The sequence below is a fragment of the Pristis pectinata genome, chromosome 6, assembly GCF_009764475.1.
Source record: "Pristis pectinata isolate sPriPec2 chromosome 6, sPriPec2.1.pri, whole genome shotgun sequence".
In the NCBI taxonomy this organism is placed as follows: domain Eukaryota; kingdom Metazoa; phylum Chordata; class Chondrichthyes; order Rhinopristiformes; family Pristidae; genus Pristis; species Pristis pectinata.
The window spans coordinates 36,440,050-36,459,517 of record NC_067410.1 but is presented as its reverse complement, the minus strand read 5'-3'; the positions used below and the strand labels follow the sequence as shown (position 1 = coordinate 36,459,517).

Below are 19,468 nucleotides of genomic sequence, written 5' to 3'. Positions count from 1 at the left end.
TGGTACATATTGTTACCAATGACAATAGGTAGGAAAAGAGTTGAGGTCCTGAAGAGGGAATATAGGGAGCTAGGTAGGAAGCTGAAAAGCAGGACCTCAAGGGTAGCAATCTCTGTGCCACGTGCCAGTGAGGGTAAGAATAGGATGATTTGGCAGATGAATGCGTGGCTGAGAAATTGGTGCAGGGGGCAGGGTTTCCGATTTGTTGGTCATTGGGATCTCTTCTGGGGAAGGTATGACCTGTACAAAAGGAATGGGTTACAGCTGAACCGGAGGGCGACCAATGTTCTTGCGGGCAGGTTTGTGAGAACTGCTGGAGAGGGTTTAAACTAGATCGGCAGGGGGATAGGAACCAGAGTGATGGGTCAGAGGTTGGTGCATTTAGTTTACAAGTAGATGCAGAGTGTAGAAAGACTGCGAGGAAGGATAGGCATTTGAAAGGGCAAAATCGCAATCAGTTGTATGGGCTGAAGTGTGTCTACTTTAATGCGAGAAGTATTGGGAACAAGGGTGATGAACTTAGAGCGTGGGTAAGTACGTGCAACTATGACATGGTGGCCATTACAGAGACTTGGCTGTCACAAAGGCATGAATGGCTGCTGGATATTCCGGGGTTTAGATGTTTCAAAAGGGACAGGGATGGATGAAAAAGAAGTGGGGGAGTGGTTTTGCTGATCAGGAACAGTGTCACTGCTGTAGATAGGGGAGATGTCTTGGAGGAATCATCCACTGAGTCAGTGTGGGTTGAAGTCAGAAACAGGAAAGGAGGGATCACTCTATTAGGAGTATTCTACAGACCCCCCCAATAGCAGCAGAGACACTGAGGAGCAGATCGGGAGGCAGATTTTGGAGAAGTGCAAAAATAACAGGGTTGTTGTCATGGATGATTTCAACTTCCCTAATATTGATTGGCACCTCTTTAGTGTAAAGGGGATAGATGTTAGGTGTGTCCAGGAAGGATTCCTGACACAGTATGTGGACAGGCCAACCAGAGGACAGGCCATACTGGACCTGGTACAAGGCAATGAGCCTGATCAGGTTTCAAATCTCTCAGTGGGAGAGCATTTTGGGGACAGTGACCATAACTCCTTGACCTTTACCACAGCATTGGAGAGGGATAGGAGCAGACAATATGGGGAAGTATTTAATTGAGGGAGGGGGAATTATGATGCTATTAGGCAGGAGATGGGAACAGATGTTCCTGGTGAAGTGCACACAGAAATGTGGAGGTTCTTTAGGGGTTGAATGGGGTTCTGGATAGGTTTGTCTCATTGAGGCAGGGTAAGGATGGTAGAGTGAAGGAACCATGGCTGACAAGAAACGTAGAACATCTTGTCGAGAGGAAGAAAGAAGCTTACCTAAGTTTAGAAAGCAAGAATCAGACAGGGTCCTGGAGAGTTACAAGGTAGCCAGCAGGGAGCTTAAGAATGGACTGAGGAGAGCTAGAAGGGGGCATGAGCGAGAAGAAGCCTTGGCGAGTAGGATTAAGGAAAACCCCAAGGTTTTCTACACATATCTGAAGAATAGGAGGATGACTAGAGTGAGAGCAGGACCAATGAGGGATAAAAGAGGAAACGTGCCTGGAGTCAGAAGAGGTAGGGGAGGTCTTTAATGAATACTTTGCTTCAGTATTCACCAATGAAAGAGAGCTTGACGATTGTGAGGATGGTGTACCACAGGCTGATATGCTAGGGTATATCAATGTGAGGAAAGAGCACATGCAGGACTTTTGAAAAACATTAAGATAGATAATTCTTCGGGGTCAGATGGGATATATCCAAGGTTATTACGGGAAGCAAGGGAACAGATTGCTGCGCCTTTGGCGATGATCTTTGCATCCTCACTGGCCACAGGAGTAGTACCAGATGATTGAAGGGTGGCAATATTGTTCCTTTGTTCAAGAAAGAGGGTAGGGACAACCTTGGGAATTACAGGCCAGTGAGTCTTACTTCAGTGGTGGGCAAATTACTGAAGATTCTTAGAGACAGGATTTATGGGCATTTGGAGAAGCATAGGCTGATTAGGGACAGTCAGCATAGCTTTGTGAGGGGCAGGTCATACCTCACAAGCTTGATTGAATTCTTTGAGGATGTGACAAAGTATATTGATGAAGGTAGAGCAGTGGATGTGGTGTACATGGATTTCAGTAAGGTGTTTGACAAGGTTCCTCATGGAAGTCTCATTCAGAAAGTCAGGAGGCATGGGATCCAGGGAAACTTGGCTGTGTGGATTCAGAATTGGCTCACCCACAGAAGACAGAGGGTGGTCGTAGATGGAGCATATTCTTCCTGGAGGTCGGTGACTAGTGGTATTCGGCAGGGATCCGTTTTGAGACCCCTGCTCTTTGTGATTTTTATAAATGACTTGGATGAGGATGTGGGGGGGGGGGGTAAGTAAGTTTGCAGATGACACAAAGGTTAGCGGTGCTGTGGATAGTGTAGAAGGTTGCTGCAGGTTACAACAGGACATTGATAGGATGCAGAGCTGGGCTGAGAAGTGGCAGATGGAGTTCAACCCAGAAAAGTGTGAAGTGATACACTTTGGAAGTTTGAATTTGAAGGCAGAATACAAGGTTAATGGCAGGACTCTTAGCAGTGTGGAGGAATAGAGGGATCTTGGGGTCCACATTCATAGATCCCTCAAGGTTGCCGCACAGGTTGATAGGGTTAAGAAGGTGTATGGAGTGTTGGCCTTCATTAGTCAGGGTATTGAGTTCAAGAGTTGCCAGGTAACGTTGCAGCTCTTTCAAACTCTGGTTAGACCACACTTGGAGCATTGTGTCAGTTCTGGTCACCTCATTATAAGAAGGATGTGGAAGCTTTAGAGAGGGTGCAGAAGAGATTTACCAGGATGCTGTCTGGATTGGAGAGCATGTCTTATGAGGATAGGTTGAGTGAGTTAGGGCTTTTCTCTTTGGAGAGAAGGATGAGAAGTGACTTGATAGAGGTGTACATGATAAGAGGCATAGATCGAGTGAACAGTCAGAGACTTTTTCCCAGGGTGAAAATGGCTCACACGAGGGGGCATAATTTTAAGGTGATTGGAGGAAGGTATAAGGGGGATGTCAGAGGCAAGTTTTTTTTAAACCAAGAGTGGTGGGTGTGTGGAACACACTGCCGGCAGAGGTGGTGGAGGCAGATATATTTGGGACACTTAAGAGACTCTTAGATGGCCACATGAATGATTTTAAAAAAATGGACGGCTATGTGGGAGGGAAGGGTTAGATAGATCTTAGAGCAGGATAAAATGTCGGCACAACATCGTGGGCCGAAGGCCCTGTATTGTGCTGTAATATTCTATGTAAAACTTCCAAATTGGCCCCTATGTGATTGGCTCTGTACCTTTTTGAAGGATGTAATAACTCCCCGAAATCCTAAACTTGATGCCTATTTTGTGAATAAATGTGTAATCTGATTTCTTTCTGCTGGTTTCAATTAGCACCGTCAAATATGGAATCCATGTCTGCATGCCACTGAGCATGTAATTCAGGATTTTTATCTTAAAATAATATAAATATTAAATGGAAATAATACTCATTGTTTTGCATTCCTCAAAATCCAGAATTATAAATATTGAGTTAAAAATAAACCTCAGCCACTGTAAATGGTACTTCTAAAATATTCATTGAATTACAAACAAAATCTCTAGCCATGTTTATTCTGTCCAAGAGCATGATTTAACAGTAACAAATTAACAGGGAAATGAGTGACAGTGTACAAAATCCTCATTATTTGTGAGAAATGGGGACATGGACTTCCCACAGAAAACAAAAAGGCATAATTCCACTAAATCTGCTGGCAATGACCTCTCTATGGATGTAACAAACTCTGGGTTTCAAACACTCAACTGACCTCAGCTGTACAGAATCAGAATCAGGTTTATTATCACTGAAATATATGTCATGAAATTTGTTGTTTTACAGTAGCAGTACCTTGCAAAGACATAAAGTTACTATAAATTACAAAATAAATAGTCCAAAAAAAAAGGAATAACAAAGTAGGGTTCATAGACCGTTCAGAAATTTGATGGCAGATGGGAAGAAGATATTCCTAAATTGTTGAGTGTGGGTCTTCAGGCTCCCGTACCTCCTCCCTCATGGTAGTAATGAGAAGACGGCATGTCCTGGATGGTGAGGGTCCTTAATGATGGATGCTGCCTTCTTGAGGCACTGCCTCTTGAAGAATCAGTATCAGGTTTATTATCACTGACATATGTCGTGAAGTGGTTGTTATGTGGCAGCAGTACAGTGCAAGACAAAGACATAAGAATTACTATATGTTACAAAAATAAATAACTCTCTCAAAAGAGGAATAATGAGGAAGTGTTCATGGACTGTTCAGAAATCTCATGGTGAAGGGGAAGAAGCTGTTCCTGAAACGTTGAGTGTGGGTCTTTGGGCTCCTGTGCTTCCTCCCTGATGGTAATAACGTGAAGAGGGCAAGTCCCAGGTAGTGAGGGTCCTTAATGATGGATGGTGCCTTCGTGAGGAACCGCCTCTTGAAGACGTCCTTGATGGTGGAGAGGTTTGTGTCTGTGATGGAGCTGGCTGAGTCTACAACCCTCTGTAGCCTCTGTCGATCCTGTGCATTGCAGCCTCCATAGCAGGCGGTGATGCAACCAGTCAGAATGCTCTCCACAGTACACCTATAGAAATTTGCAAGAGTCTTTGGTGACATACCAAATCTCCTCAAAATCCTAATGAAGTAGACCCACTGGCATGCCTTCTTAGTGATTGCCTCAATGTGTTGGGCCCAAGATAGATCCTCTGAGATGTTGATGCCCAAGAATTTGAAGCTGCTCACCCTTTCCACCACTGACCCCTCAATGAGGACTGGTGTGTTCTCCCGACTTCCCCTTCCTGAAGTCCACAATCAATTCCTTGGTCTTGCTGACGTTGAGTGCGAGGTTGTTGTTGCGACACCACTCAATCAGCCGCTCTATCTCACTCCTGTACGCCTCCTCAACACCATCTGAGATTCTGCCAACAACAGTGGTATCATTGGTAAATTTATAGATGGCGTTTCAGCTGCATCTAGCCACAAAGTCATGAGTGTAGAGAGAGTAGAGCAGTGGGCTAAGCATACATCCTTGAGGTGTGCCTGTGTTGACAGTCAGCGAGGAGGAGATGTTACCACTGATCCGCACTGACTGTGGTCTCCTGATAAGGAAGTCAAGGATCCAGTTGCAAAGGAAGGTACAGAGGCCCAGGTTTTGAAGCTTGTTGATTAGTACTGAGGGAATGATTTTGTTGAACGCTGAGTTGTAATTGATAAACAGCAGCCTTATGTAAATTTTGCTGTTGCCCAGGTGCTCCAAAGCAGAGTGGAGAGCCAGTGAGATTGTGTCCGCTGTAGACCTGTTGTGGCGGTAGGCAAATTGCAGCGGGTCCAGGTCCTTGCTCAGGCAGGAGTTAATTCTAGCCATGACCAATCTCTCAAAGCACTTGAATCACAGTAGGTTTGCTTGTTACCAGGCGGTAGTCAGTGAGGCAGCTCACCCTGCTCTTCTTGGGCACCAGTATGATTGATGCCCTTTTGAGGAGGCAGGAACCTCCGACTGCAGCAGTGAGAGGTTGAAGATGTCCTTGAACACTCCAGCCAGTTGGTCAGCACAGATTTTCAGTATCCGGTCTGGTACACCGTTGGGGCCTGACGCTTTGAGGGTTCATCCTCTTGAAGGATGTCCTGACACTGGCCTCAGACAGAGATCATAGGGTCGCCAGATGCTGTTGGGATTTGCACAGATGTAGTGTTATTCTCCCTTTCAAAGTGTGCATTAAAGGCATTGAGTTTATCAGGGAGTGAAGCATCACTGCCATTTATGCCGTTAGTTTTCGCCTTGTAGGAAGTAATGGCATGCAAACCCTGCCACAGGTGTCGTGCATCCGATTGTGTCTCTAGCTTCACACACAATTGCCTTTTCACTCTCAAGATGGCCTTCCATAGGTCGTACCTGGACTTCTTCATCGAACATCGAAGTCCTCGATGGTATTGTCTTCCCGCTCTTTTGGTGCCACTGGAACAAATTTGGAGCCTGGGGCCGACCTTAAGAGTACACGGATCTGCAGACAGTAAGTCAGTGGATAACACGGACTTAGTGTCGCTGATTTTCCATTTCAGGTGGACAAGCAGTCAGTTAGCTACCAGGAACATTGGCATGTTGTAAGGCTACAAAGTACACAAGTCACTAAAGGCCAATGCAGAAGATGCAGCAAACATTTCAGAAGGAAAATGATATGTTGGCCTTTTTTGCAAGACAATCTGAATATCCGAATGAGGAAGTCTCAGTGTAATTGTATATTTTGTAAATATGGTGATTGTGCTATATGCTTCTGGAGCATCACCAAACATCCCATGCTTACCTGAGAACTTGCAAATTATCCCCACATTGTCTCCTGACACTCAACAAATTTTCTAACCTAGATTATTTGCCTTTTGTTCCATGGCCTAGAAATTTGTTTGGGCAGAACGTTTCCTTGGTGCTACTAGATTCAAGTTGTGTGTATTTTCAATTGCAGTCACAACCACAACACTAACTACCTGTAACACTGGATCGAGCAGGTTTGTGCATGGCTGCAGGCATTCTGTGAATATGTAGACTATGCAGCAGTGCCATCAATCTTTGATCAATGCTGATGCAATGCCTTACTTGTCACATTGGTCTGTGTGTATGCAGCCAAAGCACTGTGAGAACTACACACAAAACCAGGTCTGAACAACTGGCAGAATTGCATACTCAAATATACAAAGGATCCTTAATTATTAAGGATTGAGTTTGGAAGAGACTATATGGATACTAATTTGTTCTTTGGAAATCTGAGGTGCTTTCTGGCATGGCTTAAAGGCAAAGGCACATTGATGTGGAAGGACAAAGGATGAGGAAGAAAATGGCTAAGACTTTGGTGGCCTTTTCTTCAAGAGTCTTCTTGGAACAATACTCCCAAGCTATGGATCCATGCTTGAGCTATTCCACTGTCAAAATAAAAGTCACAGTGGATCCTCCCAGATGGTAGCAGTTGATTTGTGCCACTTCATGCAGTTTGCAATATGACATGACAAAGATTTTTCTCTCAAGGAAAGAAGTCATCTCCTTCAGTACTGAGCAACAGACAGATTTCCCCAAATGGCATGCCTTCTGAACATCGGGGAGTGACAGATAACACACATGTGGCATTAAGAGGCGCATTTCAATCTGTTTTGAAACAGAGGCAGATATCACTTCCTGAAGATACAACTACCATTAGAAGCGTTCGGGATGCCTGCATGATTCCTTGACTACGAGGAGTCTGCTTAGCCCATTCTAGTTCAGCTGCATCTTGAAGGTTGGCTCTTGGCAGACATGGGATATGTCCTGATACTCAAAGGCTTTTCACTCCTGTGCATGACCACTTGGAACTTTGTGGAGTCAGGCGTCCAGATCTTCACACAGAGACTTTGATGTGTGGACTGATTTGGGGGCACCCTGGGAAACACTCGAGAGATCCTCCCAGGGTATGCCTGCTTTTTTTTTAAAAATTCCAAAATAAACTTTATTCATCATAAAAAACAAACTATATACAACAATAAAACAGCACGAACCTTTATATTTGTGGCTCCCTGGGGGCTACCCAATTCCTTATTTGCAATATCTAAGGAGCTTTCTCACCAGACCCCACCCCTCCCTCTCCATTGGCAGAAGAACCCGAAACTGTAGTCCTTCCCCACCGAGCCCTTGCATTGGCTGCACCCAGCTTCAGTGCGTCCCTCAGCACGTACTCCTGCAAGCCTGGGATGTGCCAGTCGACAGCACTCCCCGACAGACGTCTCGCAGTGCTGGGAGACCAACAAATTTCAGGCAGACCAAAGGGCGTCTTTCACCCAGTTGATGACCTTCCAGCACCAGTTAATGTCTGTCTCTGTGTGTCCCTGGGAACAGCCCGTAGATCAGAGATCAGCTGCTGGGGATGAACAGTGACAAGGACCCTTGCATCTTTCGCCACATCCTCTTCGCAAATCCACAGCCCGCAAAGAGATGGGCGACTGTCTCGTCCCCAGCGCAGTCCTCCTGGGGGCAGCGTGCGCTGGGAGTGATGTTCCGACCATGCAGGAAGGATCTGACTGGGATGGCACCTCTCACCGCCAGCCAAGTGAGGTCTTGGTGCTTGTTGGTGAGTTCTGGTGATGAGGCATTCTGCCAGATGGTCTGGGCAGTCTGCTCAGGGAACTACCCTACAGTATCCATTGAGTCCTTCTCCTGCAGTGTCTGCAGGATGTTCCGTGCTGACCACTACCTGATGGACTTGTGGTCAAAGGTGTTGGTCTGGAAGAAATCTTCCATGAAGGACAGGTAATGCGGCAACGCCCAGCTGACTGGGGCACTATGCAGCAACGGGCCAGGCCCATCCTTCGCAACACCAGGGACAGGTAGAACCTCAGTATGTAGTGACACTTGGTGCCTATGTACTTTGGTTCCACACACAGCCTGATGCAGCCATAGACAAAGGTGGCCATCAGGATGAGGGCGACATTGGGGACACTTTTGTCCCCATTGTCCAGGGACTTGTGCATGGCGACCCGTCGGAACCGCTCCATCTTGGATCCCCAGATGAACCGGAAGATGGCACAGGTGATTCCCAAGCTGGAGGAGTGAGAAACAGGCCACACCTGTGTCAAGTATAGCAGCCCTGAGAGTGCCTCACACCTGATGACCACGTTCTTCCCAGTTATTGAGAGGGAGAGCTGTTCCCACTGTCCCAACTCTACTTCACCTTCCCAATCCGCTCCCGCCAATTTTGTTGCACGTCCCAGGTCCTCCGAACCAGATCCCTAGCACCTTCAGGTAGTCAGGCCTGATGGTGAAGGGGATGTTGGATCGGTCGGGCCAGTTGTCAAAGAGCATGGCATCGCTCGTCGTGCGGTTAACCCTGGCCCCTGATGCCAACTCAGACCGGTCACAGATGCTGATCAATCTGCAAACTGACCTTGGGTCCGAGCAGAAGACTGCGACGTCGTCTATGAACAGAGAGGTTTTCACCTGGGTGCCCTCACTGCCTGGCAACATCACCCCTCTGATGCTCTCGTCCTTCCTGATGGATTCAGCAAAGGGTTCTATACAGGAGAGAGAGGGCAGCCCTGCCTGACTCCAGACTTGGTGGGGAAGCTGTCTGTTTCCCACCCATTGATTTGGACTGTGCTACTGATGTCTGTGTAGAGCAGTTGGATCCAATTCCTGATTCCCTCCCCAAAGCCCATTTTGGAGAGCAAGTCCAACAAGTACGTGAGATATCCTGTTGAAGGCCTTCCCCTGGTCCAAGCTGACCAGGCAGGTGTCCACCCCTCTGTCCTGCACATAGGCGATGGTGTCCCTAGGCAGCAGCTGTAGAATAGAGCAGGAGGTACAGGGAGGAATAAGAGAACATGGAAGTGGAACAGAGGATGGGAGGATCCTTCTAGTTATGCTGAGTGGGATAGTCTTCTCATTTTACCAGTGAAGAGCCCGAGTTGAATCACCAATCTGCCTCTGAATGTCACAAAACTTGGAGAAGGTTCAGGATTGGACTGATAAGTGTTAAGTCATATTTGTGTGCTGAATACCAGTGACTAGCCACCACAACAGCTGGGCATTCAACGGTGAGTGACTCACTCCAGACTCTCCAGTATCTTTTTACGATCAACGGGGCACAAGTTAGTCAAGAGCATGATAGAGTACCATCCACTTGCCTGGATGAATATAGATTTGTTAACACTCAAGAATCTGCACACTATCCAAGACAAAGGTTTGTAGACCCAGGATGTTGACTGTTTCCCCAGAAGCTGTCTGACTTGCTGAGTTTTTCCAGCATTTTATGTTTTTGTTTCAGATTTCCAGCATATGCAGGTTTTTGTTTTGATTCACATCCAGGACAAAGCATTTTGCTTTGCTTGACTGGCATCCTATGCACCATCCTGAAAGTTCCTTCCCTCTACCGTAGGCACATCATGGAGACAAAACGGATGGCTGAAACTCACCAAAACTTTCTCAACACAAGCTGCTACACTAGGTTCCACCCTGAGCAACAATCACATGGGAACACCACCACCTGTGAACTTGCTCCGAGGCATACCTCATTCTGACTGGGAAATACATTTAAGCTCCTCTCATGTAATTGGGTCAAAATCATGGAACTCCCAACCTAACAGCCCTGTGGGAGTACCTTCAATACCACCACTGCAGCAGTTCAAGAAACTGGCTTCCCACCATTACAAAGACAATAAGGATGGAAATGCTGGCCTGCCAGCAGCACCTGCAACCTCTCAGTGAATAAGAATAAATAAAGCAAATACCCCTCATTTCACTAGTTTTCATCTTACTTTGCTTCAGTTGCTGAACCAACACTGTATCCAATTGACAATTAAAGTAAAACCCAAAATCATCATTCCAGCCCATATTTATACATAAAATTAAGTCAAAACTATGCAATTATCAATTGATTATTCTTACACACACATTTTGTGCTCATCCTCATTCTGTCCTGCTGCTAACTCAGTGCTTCTCCCATTAGCTGAAGCAAAGTTGTCCTGAAAGGGAACCTCAAGCAGCTCTGGGCTGAGGTTTGAATTGTTCTAGCTCATTATTCAGTCACAGTCCAAGCTAGTTGATTGATAGGTAACAAAGCTAATGCAAGCCAAGTGGCAGCGGTGCAATCCAGCAGAGGTTTCTCTCTATGCAGATGAATGGAGTCACCGTTCCTGCGCCCAGTGTAACTTGCCACTTTTTACTGGTAGATCCCCCAATACAAGTGCTAGACAATACTGCAACTTCAATTCCCTGCTGGCCAAAAGTGGACAGCAAGTTGTGAACTATGTGCTTGCGCTTCCAAGAATGCAGAACCGCACACTTTGTGGTAATTGCATGAGGAAATATTGGCATTTCCTGCAAAATCTGATCTCCTATTGTTTTAGATAAAACTTTTCAAGTATAAATGCTATCATGGCTTTACTGTTTTTGGTAAACCATTCCTTGTGATGAACAACAAAAAAACTACACATACCATTTAGATCTACATTTTCACAGATTTCCAGAGAAGTGTGATACTCATAGGTTATTTGCATCAAAAACCTGCATGACTGAAACTCATGTAAAATCTTCAGATAAATCTGTTGTTCACAAAGCCAAGCTACAGGTTCTGAAGAAAACAAGACCTTCTATTTATGTAGCAGCATCTGCAATCTCAGGGCATTCCAAAATGTTTTACAGTTAGCTAACTCCTGTTACAGTTGAATCTAGGAAACACAGCAGCCAAACAAGCCAATAGCAAGTCCCAAGAAACCAGAATGAGATAAATAACCATCATCATCTATTTTTAGCTTCATTTGAAGGATGAATGTTGGGTTGGACTTGGACTACTCAGAGTAGTCCCAGTATCTTTTTCATATATCCATTGGGACTGTTGGCACATATCAAATCGGCTGACAGAACTTGGGCCTAATGGACATAGCCTTTGAAAGTGCAGCACTTCCTCAGTTCTGCACTGAAGTGCTACCCTGGTCTTTGTTCTCTGCACTTGAACCCAAGTCCTCCTGTCTCAAAAGCAAGTGTGTCACCACGGAATGAAGGCGAAAACCATCCACCCAGTGTCCAAAGAAAAACATACTATAACAGCTGGAAGTATTCCACTATATTGCTTGTTTACCGAGAAATTTATATCATTGTTCTTCATAGAAGTTGAATTTAACTTCAAAGCACCACAGGACAGCATCTGGGCAGCAGTCCCACAGTACTCAGTATCCTCTCTGGCAGCCAGCTTCCATGCTGTGGAAGTGGTGAAGCATCCATAAAATGTTTAGCAAGTACCCAGTTAAACACTGTGAAAAGAATACTAATATCTTGGACAATACTGAAAATGCTTTCTAAGTCAAGTGCAGTACTGCTTAAAATTGCTTTGATGCAGTTACACATGACAGAATATGGACAATGCCAAAACATGAAAGGTCCATTGGCCTGGTAAGTAGAGAAGAGAACCCAAATATTAACTAAAGCAATTATGCAAAAATTTAAGCATGATATGTTTTGGCATTTTGCAATCTCACAGGTTCAATAAATCTTGGTATACAAAAAAAATGCCACTGGAATGCAAACTACAGCAAAACACTGCAATGTTTAATATTCTTAGGTCAATATTTCCAGCAATGAGGCCCTAGTCATACTTAGTTGGCTCTGTTGGGCAGGCCTGGCACTTGACTTCTGAAACAGATTCTCTATTGTTGAGGTCTGAAACAATGAGAGGAAAAGACTCAAGGATGTACTCAAAACCTCCTTGAAGAAATACAACATCCCCACTGACTCCTGGGAATCGCTGGCCCATGACTGCTTAAAGTGGTATTGAGAATCTCGAGGCCATGTATTAGGAACACACAGAAGTCATGCGAAAGTTGCCACCATCTCACAAACTACTCACCTGCCTACCCCATCAGGCCATTCCTGCCCTACCTGGGAGAATCTGGGGTTCCCATACTAGTCTTACCATTCACCTCAGAACCCCAAAAAAGAGAGATAGCAAGTCATCTTTGATATTGAAGGTCTGCCCAAGAAGAGATTACTGTGCAACAGAATAGCTGTAAGGAACATTGTGATGGATCAAATGAACTGCCTGTCCCCATTTTAAGATGAAGGTCTGCGATATTTGCCAGTGTTGAAATATTTGCAAGAGGATTTTTCTGTTTTTCCTGATATATCCCTCTAAATTCAAGGCATTGTGCTTGTGACTAGTAATTTCAATAAATAGTGCCTGTGTGGAATACTTGAGGTATTTAGCATTTCACTTGAGTAGATAGTTTTGTCAAGCATCATTAAATGTAATTTGCATCTGAAGGGGGCAGAAGAACAGAAAGACAATATTGTCAAGATGGTAATCAGTTGACAAGATGCACAAGAAACTCTACATATTCCAAGAACTTGCATCCACCTGTCCTCAACCGGTGAAGATGGCATAAATCATTCACAAGAATCATGAACGCATCAGCTTTGATCCCAATCTGTAGTGAAGTGGCATAACTGATGCAGAAAATATGGGTCTTATTGTCTCGGCTCATGGTTAAAAAAATGGCAAGAAATCCATAGTCAACAGAATCAGTGGTCTATAGATCAGGACGCTGAAAATAAAAGACAAATAGAAAATATTGTGAACTCTAATTGAGTCAGAAAATCTGACATGTCAATTACACACCCCTCATCAGAATTTGAAAGCAGTATTTCCTTTATCTATTCTGTCATAATTTAGATTGGTGGCCTAAGGACAAGTACAATCAGTTCAGAATAGAGTATTATGCAAGCTTGATTTTAAATTCTTGGCCAAATGGATGCATCACCAACCAATTTCAATTCTATTGTTGGTGATGCATCCATTTTGTATTCAATCCTCATTTTTGAGATACAGACACAGGCTGAGATTTAGGATCATGGGATATTATGTGTTTGTATGAAGCATATCTGTTAGCAGGAAAAACAGGCAAACATGCAGTTTACATTTGTGAAAAGTGGGTGATGATAATTATTAAATATGAATGCAGCACTAAGCATTACCATTGCCTTTTTGTAAAGCCTTAATCATAAGGAACTTGTCGTTAGCTACAGCACTGTGCCAAACTATCCATTCCAGTTCCTGGGTGATATCGAATGGTTGTGAAGAGCAAGGACATTCCCATTCAAACGGCTGAGAGCTGGGGGCGGGGTTTCCCCAGTTGTCAAAGCCGTTGTGTCAGCACAGCTGGCCACGGAGACGCCCCTGCCAGCCCCGGGCCATGCTGATGAGCATGGTCCAGGACACAGGTAACCAATGGCCTCAAGGCAGCGTTTCAATCCAAGTAATTACAGAAATATAGAGCAAATGTTTTATTTTAAAGTGTGTATGAAACTGTTGGGTTGCCAGTCTGAAAAGAAAACGGATAGCTGGGAAATCCTCAGTCTGCCCGCCCTGTGGCCCAGAACTCCGAGCTACCCCCTCAAATCAGGGGCAAGGAGCCAGAGACAGCCTGAGGAAGAGGGGAGACAGTAACAGCCAGCCTTGCACATAACAGCCACATCCAGTGAATGAATGATGGAATTCTTGTCACTATTTTACCAAATCTTGAGCTTCCACCCAGAGAGGCGCTGAACAATGTGGAAGACCACCGCCCACCGAGCTGGCATGGGGGTGGGGGGGATGTCGCAACACATCCAACGCGTTCGATGGGCATGCAAATTAACCCCGAATAAAATCGGTGAGGGGAAATACTCCAACCAGTGCACACAGTATTAGAGTAGAATATTCCATTTAAAAAATTATGCAGTTCGGGAAACGGTCTGCTCCATTGTAGAGAGCAGTAGGGGCGAGTCTATAACGCTGGGTAAAAGTTTCCTCCTGGCGCCAAGCCCCGACGGCGCTGCCTCTCTGATGCACACCACCCCATCCCCAGCTCGGGCACGGCACATGTTTCGGTCGCTTGGCGAAGCGAGCCAAAACTTACCCCTGAGCTCTTACCTGTCGCTGACTAGTTTTTTGCGCCTTTTTGGAAGGGGACGTGGCTGCCGGTTCAAAACCGGCCGAGACGGCGAGCGGAAAGCAGTTGGGTGGCGAGTAACCAGTCGCCCCTGAAACCCCTGCACGGCCCGCCAAGCTCGGCCGTCGCCTCCCCGAGGCGGGGGCTGGGCAGCCGACCAGCCCAGCAGCAGGTAGAGCAGTAGGCGGCCACCCACCAGACAGCCGACCACTACAGCGATCTTGTAGTAAAGTTTCATTGTGTGACTCCGCACCACTGGCTGACAAGATCCACTCCCTCCCGCACTCACGTCATTTGCTGTGCACTTTGTTGCCGTAACATTCTTAATACTTTCTCGGAAATTAATTCCAGATTTGTCATTTTTTTTCTTGTTTTCCCTCCAGTTTACTTATGCAACGCCACATAGGGCCTCGCCCACTTTGACCCAGCAAGGGGCAACGCTCTCATACCCCAAAGTGAAAAGAGGACCACGTTACATTTTAACCCTTCAAGGGTTGTGCAATCTTAATCAATTGGCATTGTAGTAACGAGTTTCTATAATATTCCACGAATGTTGCAAACCAAAAATTACAAATGCAGTGAATTCGCAATGTGGTCTCAATGTTCCACATTTTCAGCTTAAACGGTTCTTTTCCCTCTCCCCGAAAACTAAAACACACATTTGTGTCGTAACGTGATATTCAGCAGGATTTTATTTTTTTCACGCCGTAAAAAGAGCAAAACTACTTCTAAAGTACCACCAACTGGTTCCTTATGATTGATTAAGGCTTTACAAAAAGGCAACGATAATGCTTAGTGCTGCGTTGGTATTTAAACATTGTGCTGCCAGATCTCTTTTGTAAGGAAGATGTGTCTGATGACAGAAAAATGGTACTGCAAGCAATACGTCAAACAAAAATGTAGGGAATACGGAGATCCATCCCCACTTGTAAAGAGAAAATGTTAATGTGAAGCTGAAAGATAAGACAATCCCCAAGAGAAAAAGTACTGTATGTTTCAGTTGCCCAGTCACAAATTAATAGAACGGACGTTGATATTTTCTCTGCATGTACATTTGCACTCGAGTTCACCATGAATATCCTCCTACCTTATTTTAACCTCATCTCTCCTGACTCCCATTTTTGTGTACTATTTTGTGTCCTGATTTTAGTAGCAACGATTTTAATCCTATAGCCCAGATCAGAACCTCTGATTTTCCTTTCTATTATCCTAATGTTATAACAGCTGCCTTTGAAATCTGGCAAAGCTAATCTGATAATGAAGTGAATGGAAATATTCTTCAGACATGGTGGGAAGAAAAAGTGATGGATCCTGTCAGAACATCTCAATTCATCACAGATGCACAAAGATTTGCAAGATGTTCCTTAGCGAGTGACGTGTTGCACCTAAAACCTATGAGTGCAAAATGTAGTTCCTTCAACATTTTTCTGTTATACTTCTCTTTTTAGTTTAACTTCCTTTAATCAGGTCATTGACACCACATGAATGATTCTAGTTTATGGCCCTTTCAGATCTGTTTCACCCAGCAAGTTAATACACAAGGATTAGCAGCACAGGTTACCAGAGATCAGCAAGGTCAATTATGAAAATTGTTGAAAATTTTGGGGGCCATTTTAGCCATGTATCAGTAGATAGTCCAATGGTGAAAGCAAAAAATTACAATTTTAGTGAAATTTAAAGGGATCCAGACACTGAAAAGAAAGTGAGAACAAGGAATAACATTATTACAACATTTAGAAGGGCTTTGTCAAGACTTAAAGAGAGAAGGACTCGTTACAGCCAAAAATGAAAACAAAATGTTAACAGGCCTTTTGTTTCTCACTTTCTTTTTTTTATTTCAAATTACAAAAGGAAAAAAAAGCACATACTGTAAATTGAAAGCAAATCAATTTGGAAAGCCTTCCCTGAACATAACTAATTAACAATTATAACCCAATCTCATGAATTTGATTTCAATAAAGCAATCTATTCTGGCTGATTATTTGCAGAATAGTCACTAATTAGATGTTTGAAACATAGTAACTGCAATTTTAATGCAGCAATATGAATTGAAACTGTCTTCCCTTCATGTCAATTCAATCTACTGTGGAATTGTTTATTATGTACGTAGGAATGCCCAATCTAGTAATAAGTAACTTGAATTATTTTGCATTTCACCATCATTGAAAATGCTGCTGGTTGGAAGACACAGTATTGAAACCATGCTCCTTTGTAAGCATCATTTAATTTATACTATTCATTTTTCACAATTACTGTTTTTGGATGCAATTTCAAAAGAGATTTAATCAGTTTTAGAACATGGAATGTGATGGAGGTGAAATGAGGATTTATTTAAAAGATACTTTCCACAATTAACAATACTTGTCTGCTCATTCCCATGATCAAGCCCACCTGATGCTTAAGTTATCTTTGCCGATTCCAGATCTGACTTTGATATTCTCCTTAAGAGTCTCTCATTAACTAATCTCCATACACCTCAACTCATCCAAAACTTTGCTGGTATATATGCTTACTAACTTCCTAGCTGTCCCAGCCACTGGCCCATGTAATACCTTAAAATATAAAATTCTCACCTTTATTTTCACTGCCCATCTTTATAATCTTCATCAGTTCTGCAGTCACGTTGTATCCCTCCACTATGACCTCTCATTCACCTTTGCTTCCTTTGGCCATCAGTGGCAAAGTTGCCTTCAACTGTAGAAATTCCATGCTCCAGAATTCCCTTTCTGAATTCTTCTCCACCTTAAAACCAAACTCTTCATTCAGGACTTTAGTTATCCCAGCTGGTTTCTCCATCTTTAGCATCATGTCAGTTCCTGCAAACTATATTTCCAGCACTTTCAGGGAATCAAACTTGATTGTGAATGTGACAAAGGATTGGTTGGACCAGTTGGCAAGAAACATGGCTTTGCTTTTGCTGTGACTCAGTGTGGCCCCTGAAGCCTGTTGGGACTGATCCCAGCAGAAAATGGCAATGTCACCTGGGCAGGCACGGCAGTGTAGTGGTTAGCATAACACTTTACAGCGCCAGCGACCCGGGTTCAAATCTGGCCACTGTCTCCCTGTGTCTGCATGGGTTTCCTCCGGGTGCTCCGGTTTCCTCCCACCTTCAAAAGATGTACAGGTTAGGAAGTTGTGGGCATGCTATGTTGGCGCTGGAAGCGTGGCGACACTTGCAGGCTGCCCCCAGAACACTCCACGCAAAAAATATGCATTTCACTGTGTGTTTCGATGTACATGTGCCTAATAAAAGTATCTTACCTTATAGGGAGGCTTTGACCTGTGTGCCTTTGTCATCCCTCATATGCCTGCATCTTTCCTGATGGATTCAGAAAAAGGCTTGGTATAAGGAGGAAGAGGGCACCTTTAACTTGAGATACTTTTTTTATTTCAAAAATAGACTTTATTCATAATAAAAAATATATATATACGAAGGAAGAAACAGGGCAAAAAAACTTCTATGTTCATAGTCGTTACATTCAGAAGTGTAAACTCTTAAAGAAAAAAACCAAACAAACATAGCACCATTGCCATTTATGTGGTTCACTGGGGTGATACCCCTTTCATTGTTCGAGGGGCTTCTCTATCCAACTCTGCCCCTCCATGTGTGGTAGCGGAAGGAGCCCAGACTGTGGTCCTTTCCCACAGAGTATTAGCATTGGCTGCACCGAGCTTCAGTGCATCGCTCAGCACGTACTCCTGCAGCCTGGACTGTGCCACTCTGCAGCATTCCCGTACAGGCTTCTCACGATGCTGGAAGACCTACAAGTTTCGGGCAGACCAAAGGCTGTCCTTCACTGAGTTGATGACCTTTCAGCAGCACTTGATGTCTGTCTTGTTGTGTGACCCCAGAAACAGCCCATAGATCAGAGTCCTCTGTTACACAGTTGCTGGGAATGAAGCGAGACACTGACTTTTGCATCCATCTCGACACCCTCTTAGCAAATCCACAGTCTGCAAAGAGGTGGGTGACCGTTTCTTACCCACTGCAGCAGTCCAAAGGACAGCGTACATTGGGAGTGATATGTTGTCTGTAGAGGAAAGCTCTGACTAGGAGGGCACCTCTCATCGCCAGCCAAGCGAGGTCTTGGTGCTTGTTGGTCAGATCTGGCGATGAGGCATTCTGCCAGGTGGTTTGGACAGTCTGCTCAGGGAACAAACCCACAGAATCCAAAGTGTCCCTGTCCTGGATTGTCTGCAGTACGTTCTGCGCTGACCACTGCCTGATGGACTTGTGGTCAAAGGTGTTTACTTGGAAGTACTCTTCCACAAAGGACAGTTAGTGCGGCAACGTCCAGCTGACTGGGACGTTGCACAGTAAGACAGCTTTCCATTTCCCACCCATTAGTTATGACTGTGCTACTGATGAATGGGTAGACCAGCTATATCCAATTGCCCATTTTAGTGAGCATGTGCATCGCATTGGTGTGATATTCTGTTAAAGGCGTCTCCCTCCCCTAAGCGTCCACTGCTTGTCCTGCATGTAAATGATTGTAATGCTGAGCAGCTCAGGCTGTCAGACATCTATCAGGTAAGCAGAAGCGGGAGACGGAGGTCATCAGGAATTGGAGACTCATTTCACTGTTGAATGTGGATTATAAGATCCTATCCAAGGCCATCCCCAACCGGGTCAAGTCTGCTCTCGGACAGGTGATCCACTCAGACCAAACCTGTGCTGTACCTGGCAGGAAAATCTTTGACAGCCTTGTGCTGCTCAGGGATACCGTTGCCTACACGCAAGTCCCTGGTGTTGCATAAGATAGGCCTGGCACCTTTATGCACCACGTCCCAGTCAGCTGGATGTTGCTGCACTACCCGTTCTTTGTGGAAGAGTACTTCCAAGTAAACACCTTTGACCTCAAGTCCATCAGGCAGTGGTCAGCGCGGAATGTACTGCAGACACTGCGGGACAGGGACACTATGGATTCTGTGGGTTTGTTCCCTGAGTAAATGGTCCAAACCATATGGCCAAT

At 44.7% G+C, this 19,468-nt stretch overlaps 1 protein-coding gene across 1 annotated transcript in view; it reads right to left on the bottom strand.

The window, feature by feature from the left end:
- Positions 1-14,794, bottom strand: part of gxylt2 (glucoside xylosyltransferase 2) — a 36,804-nt gene extending 22,010 nt beyond the window's left edge. The window contains exon 1 of the mRNA XM_052018122.1: positions 14,477-14,794. Coding sequence (XP_051874082.1) covers positions 14,477-14,733 — 257 coding nt within the window. The 5' untranslated portion in view covers positions 14,734-14,794. The remainder of the gene's footprint in view (positions 1-14,476) is intronic.
- Between the last annotated feature and the right edge of the window lie 4,674 nt (positions 14,795-19,468).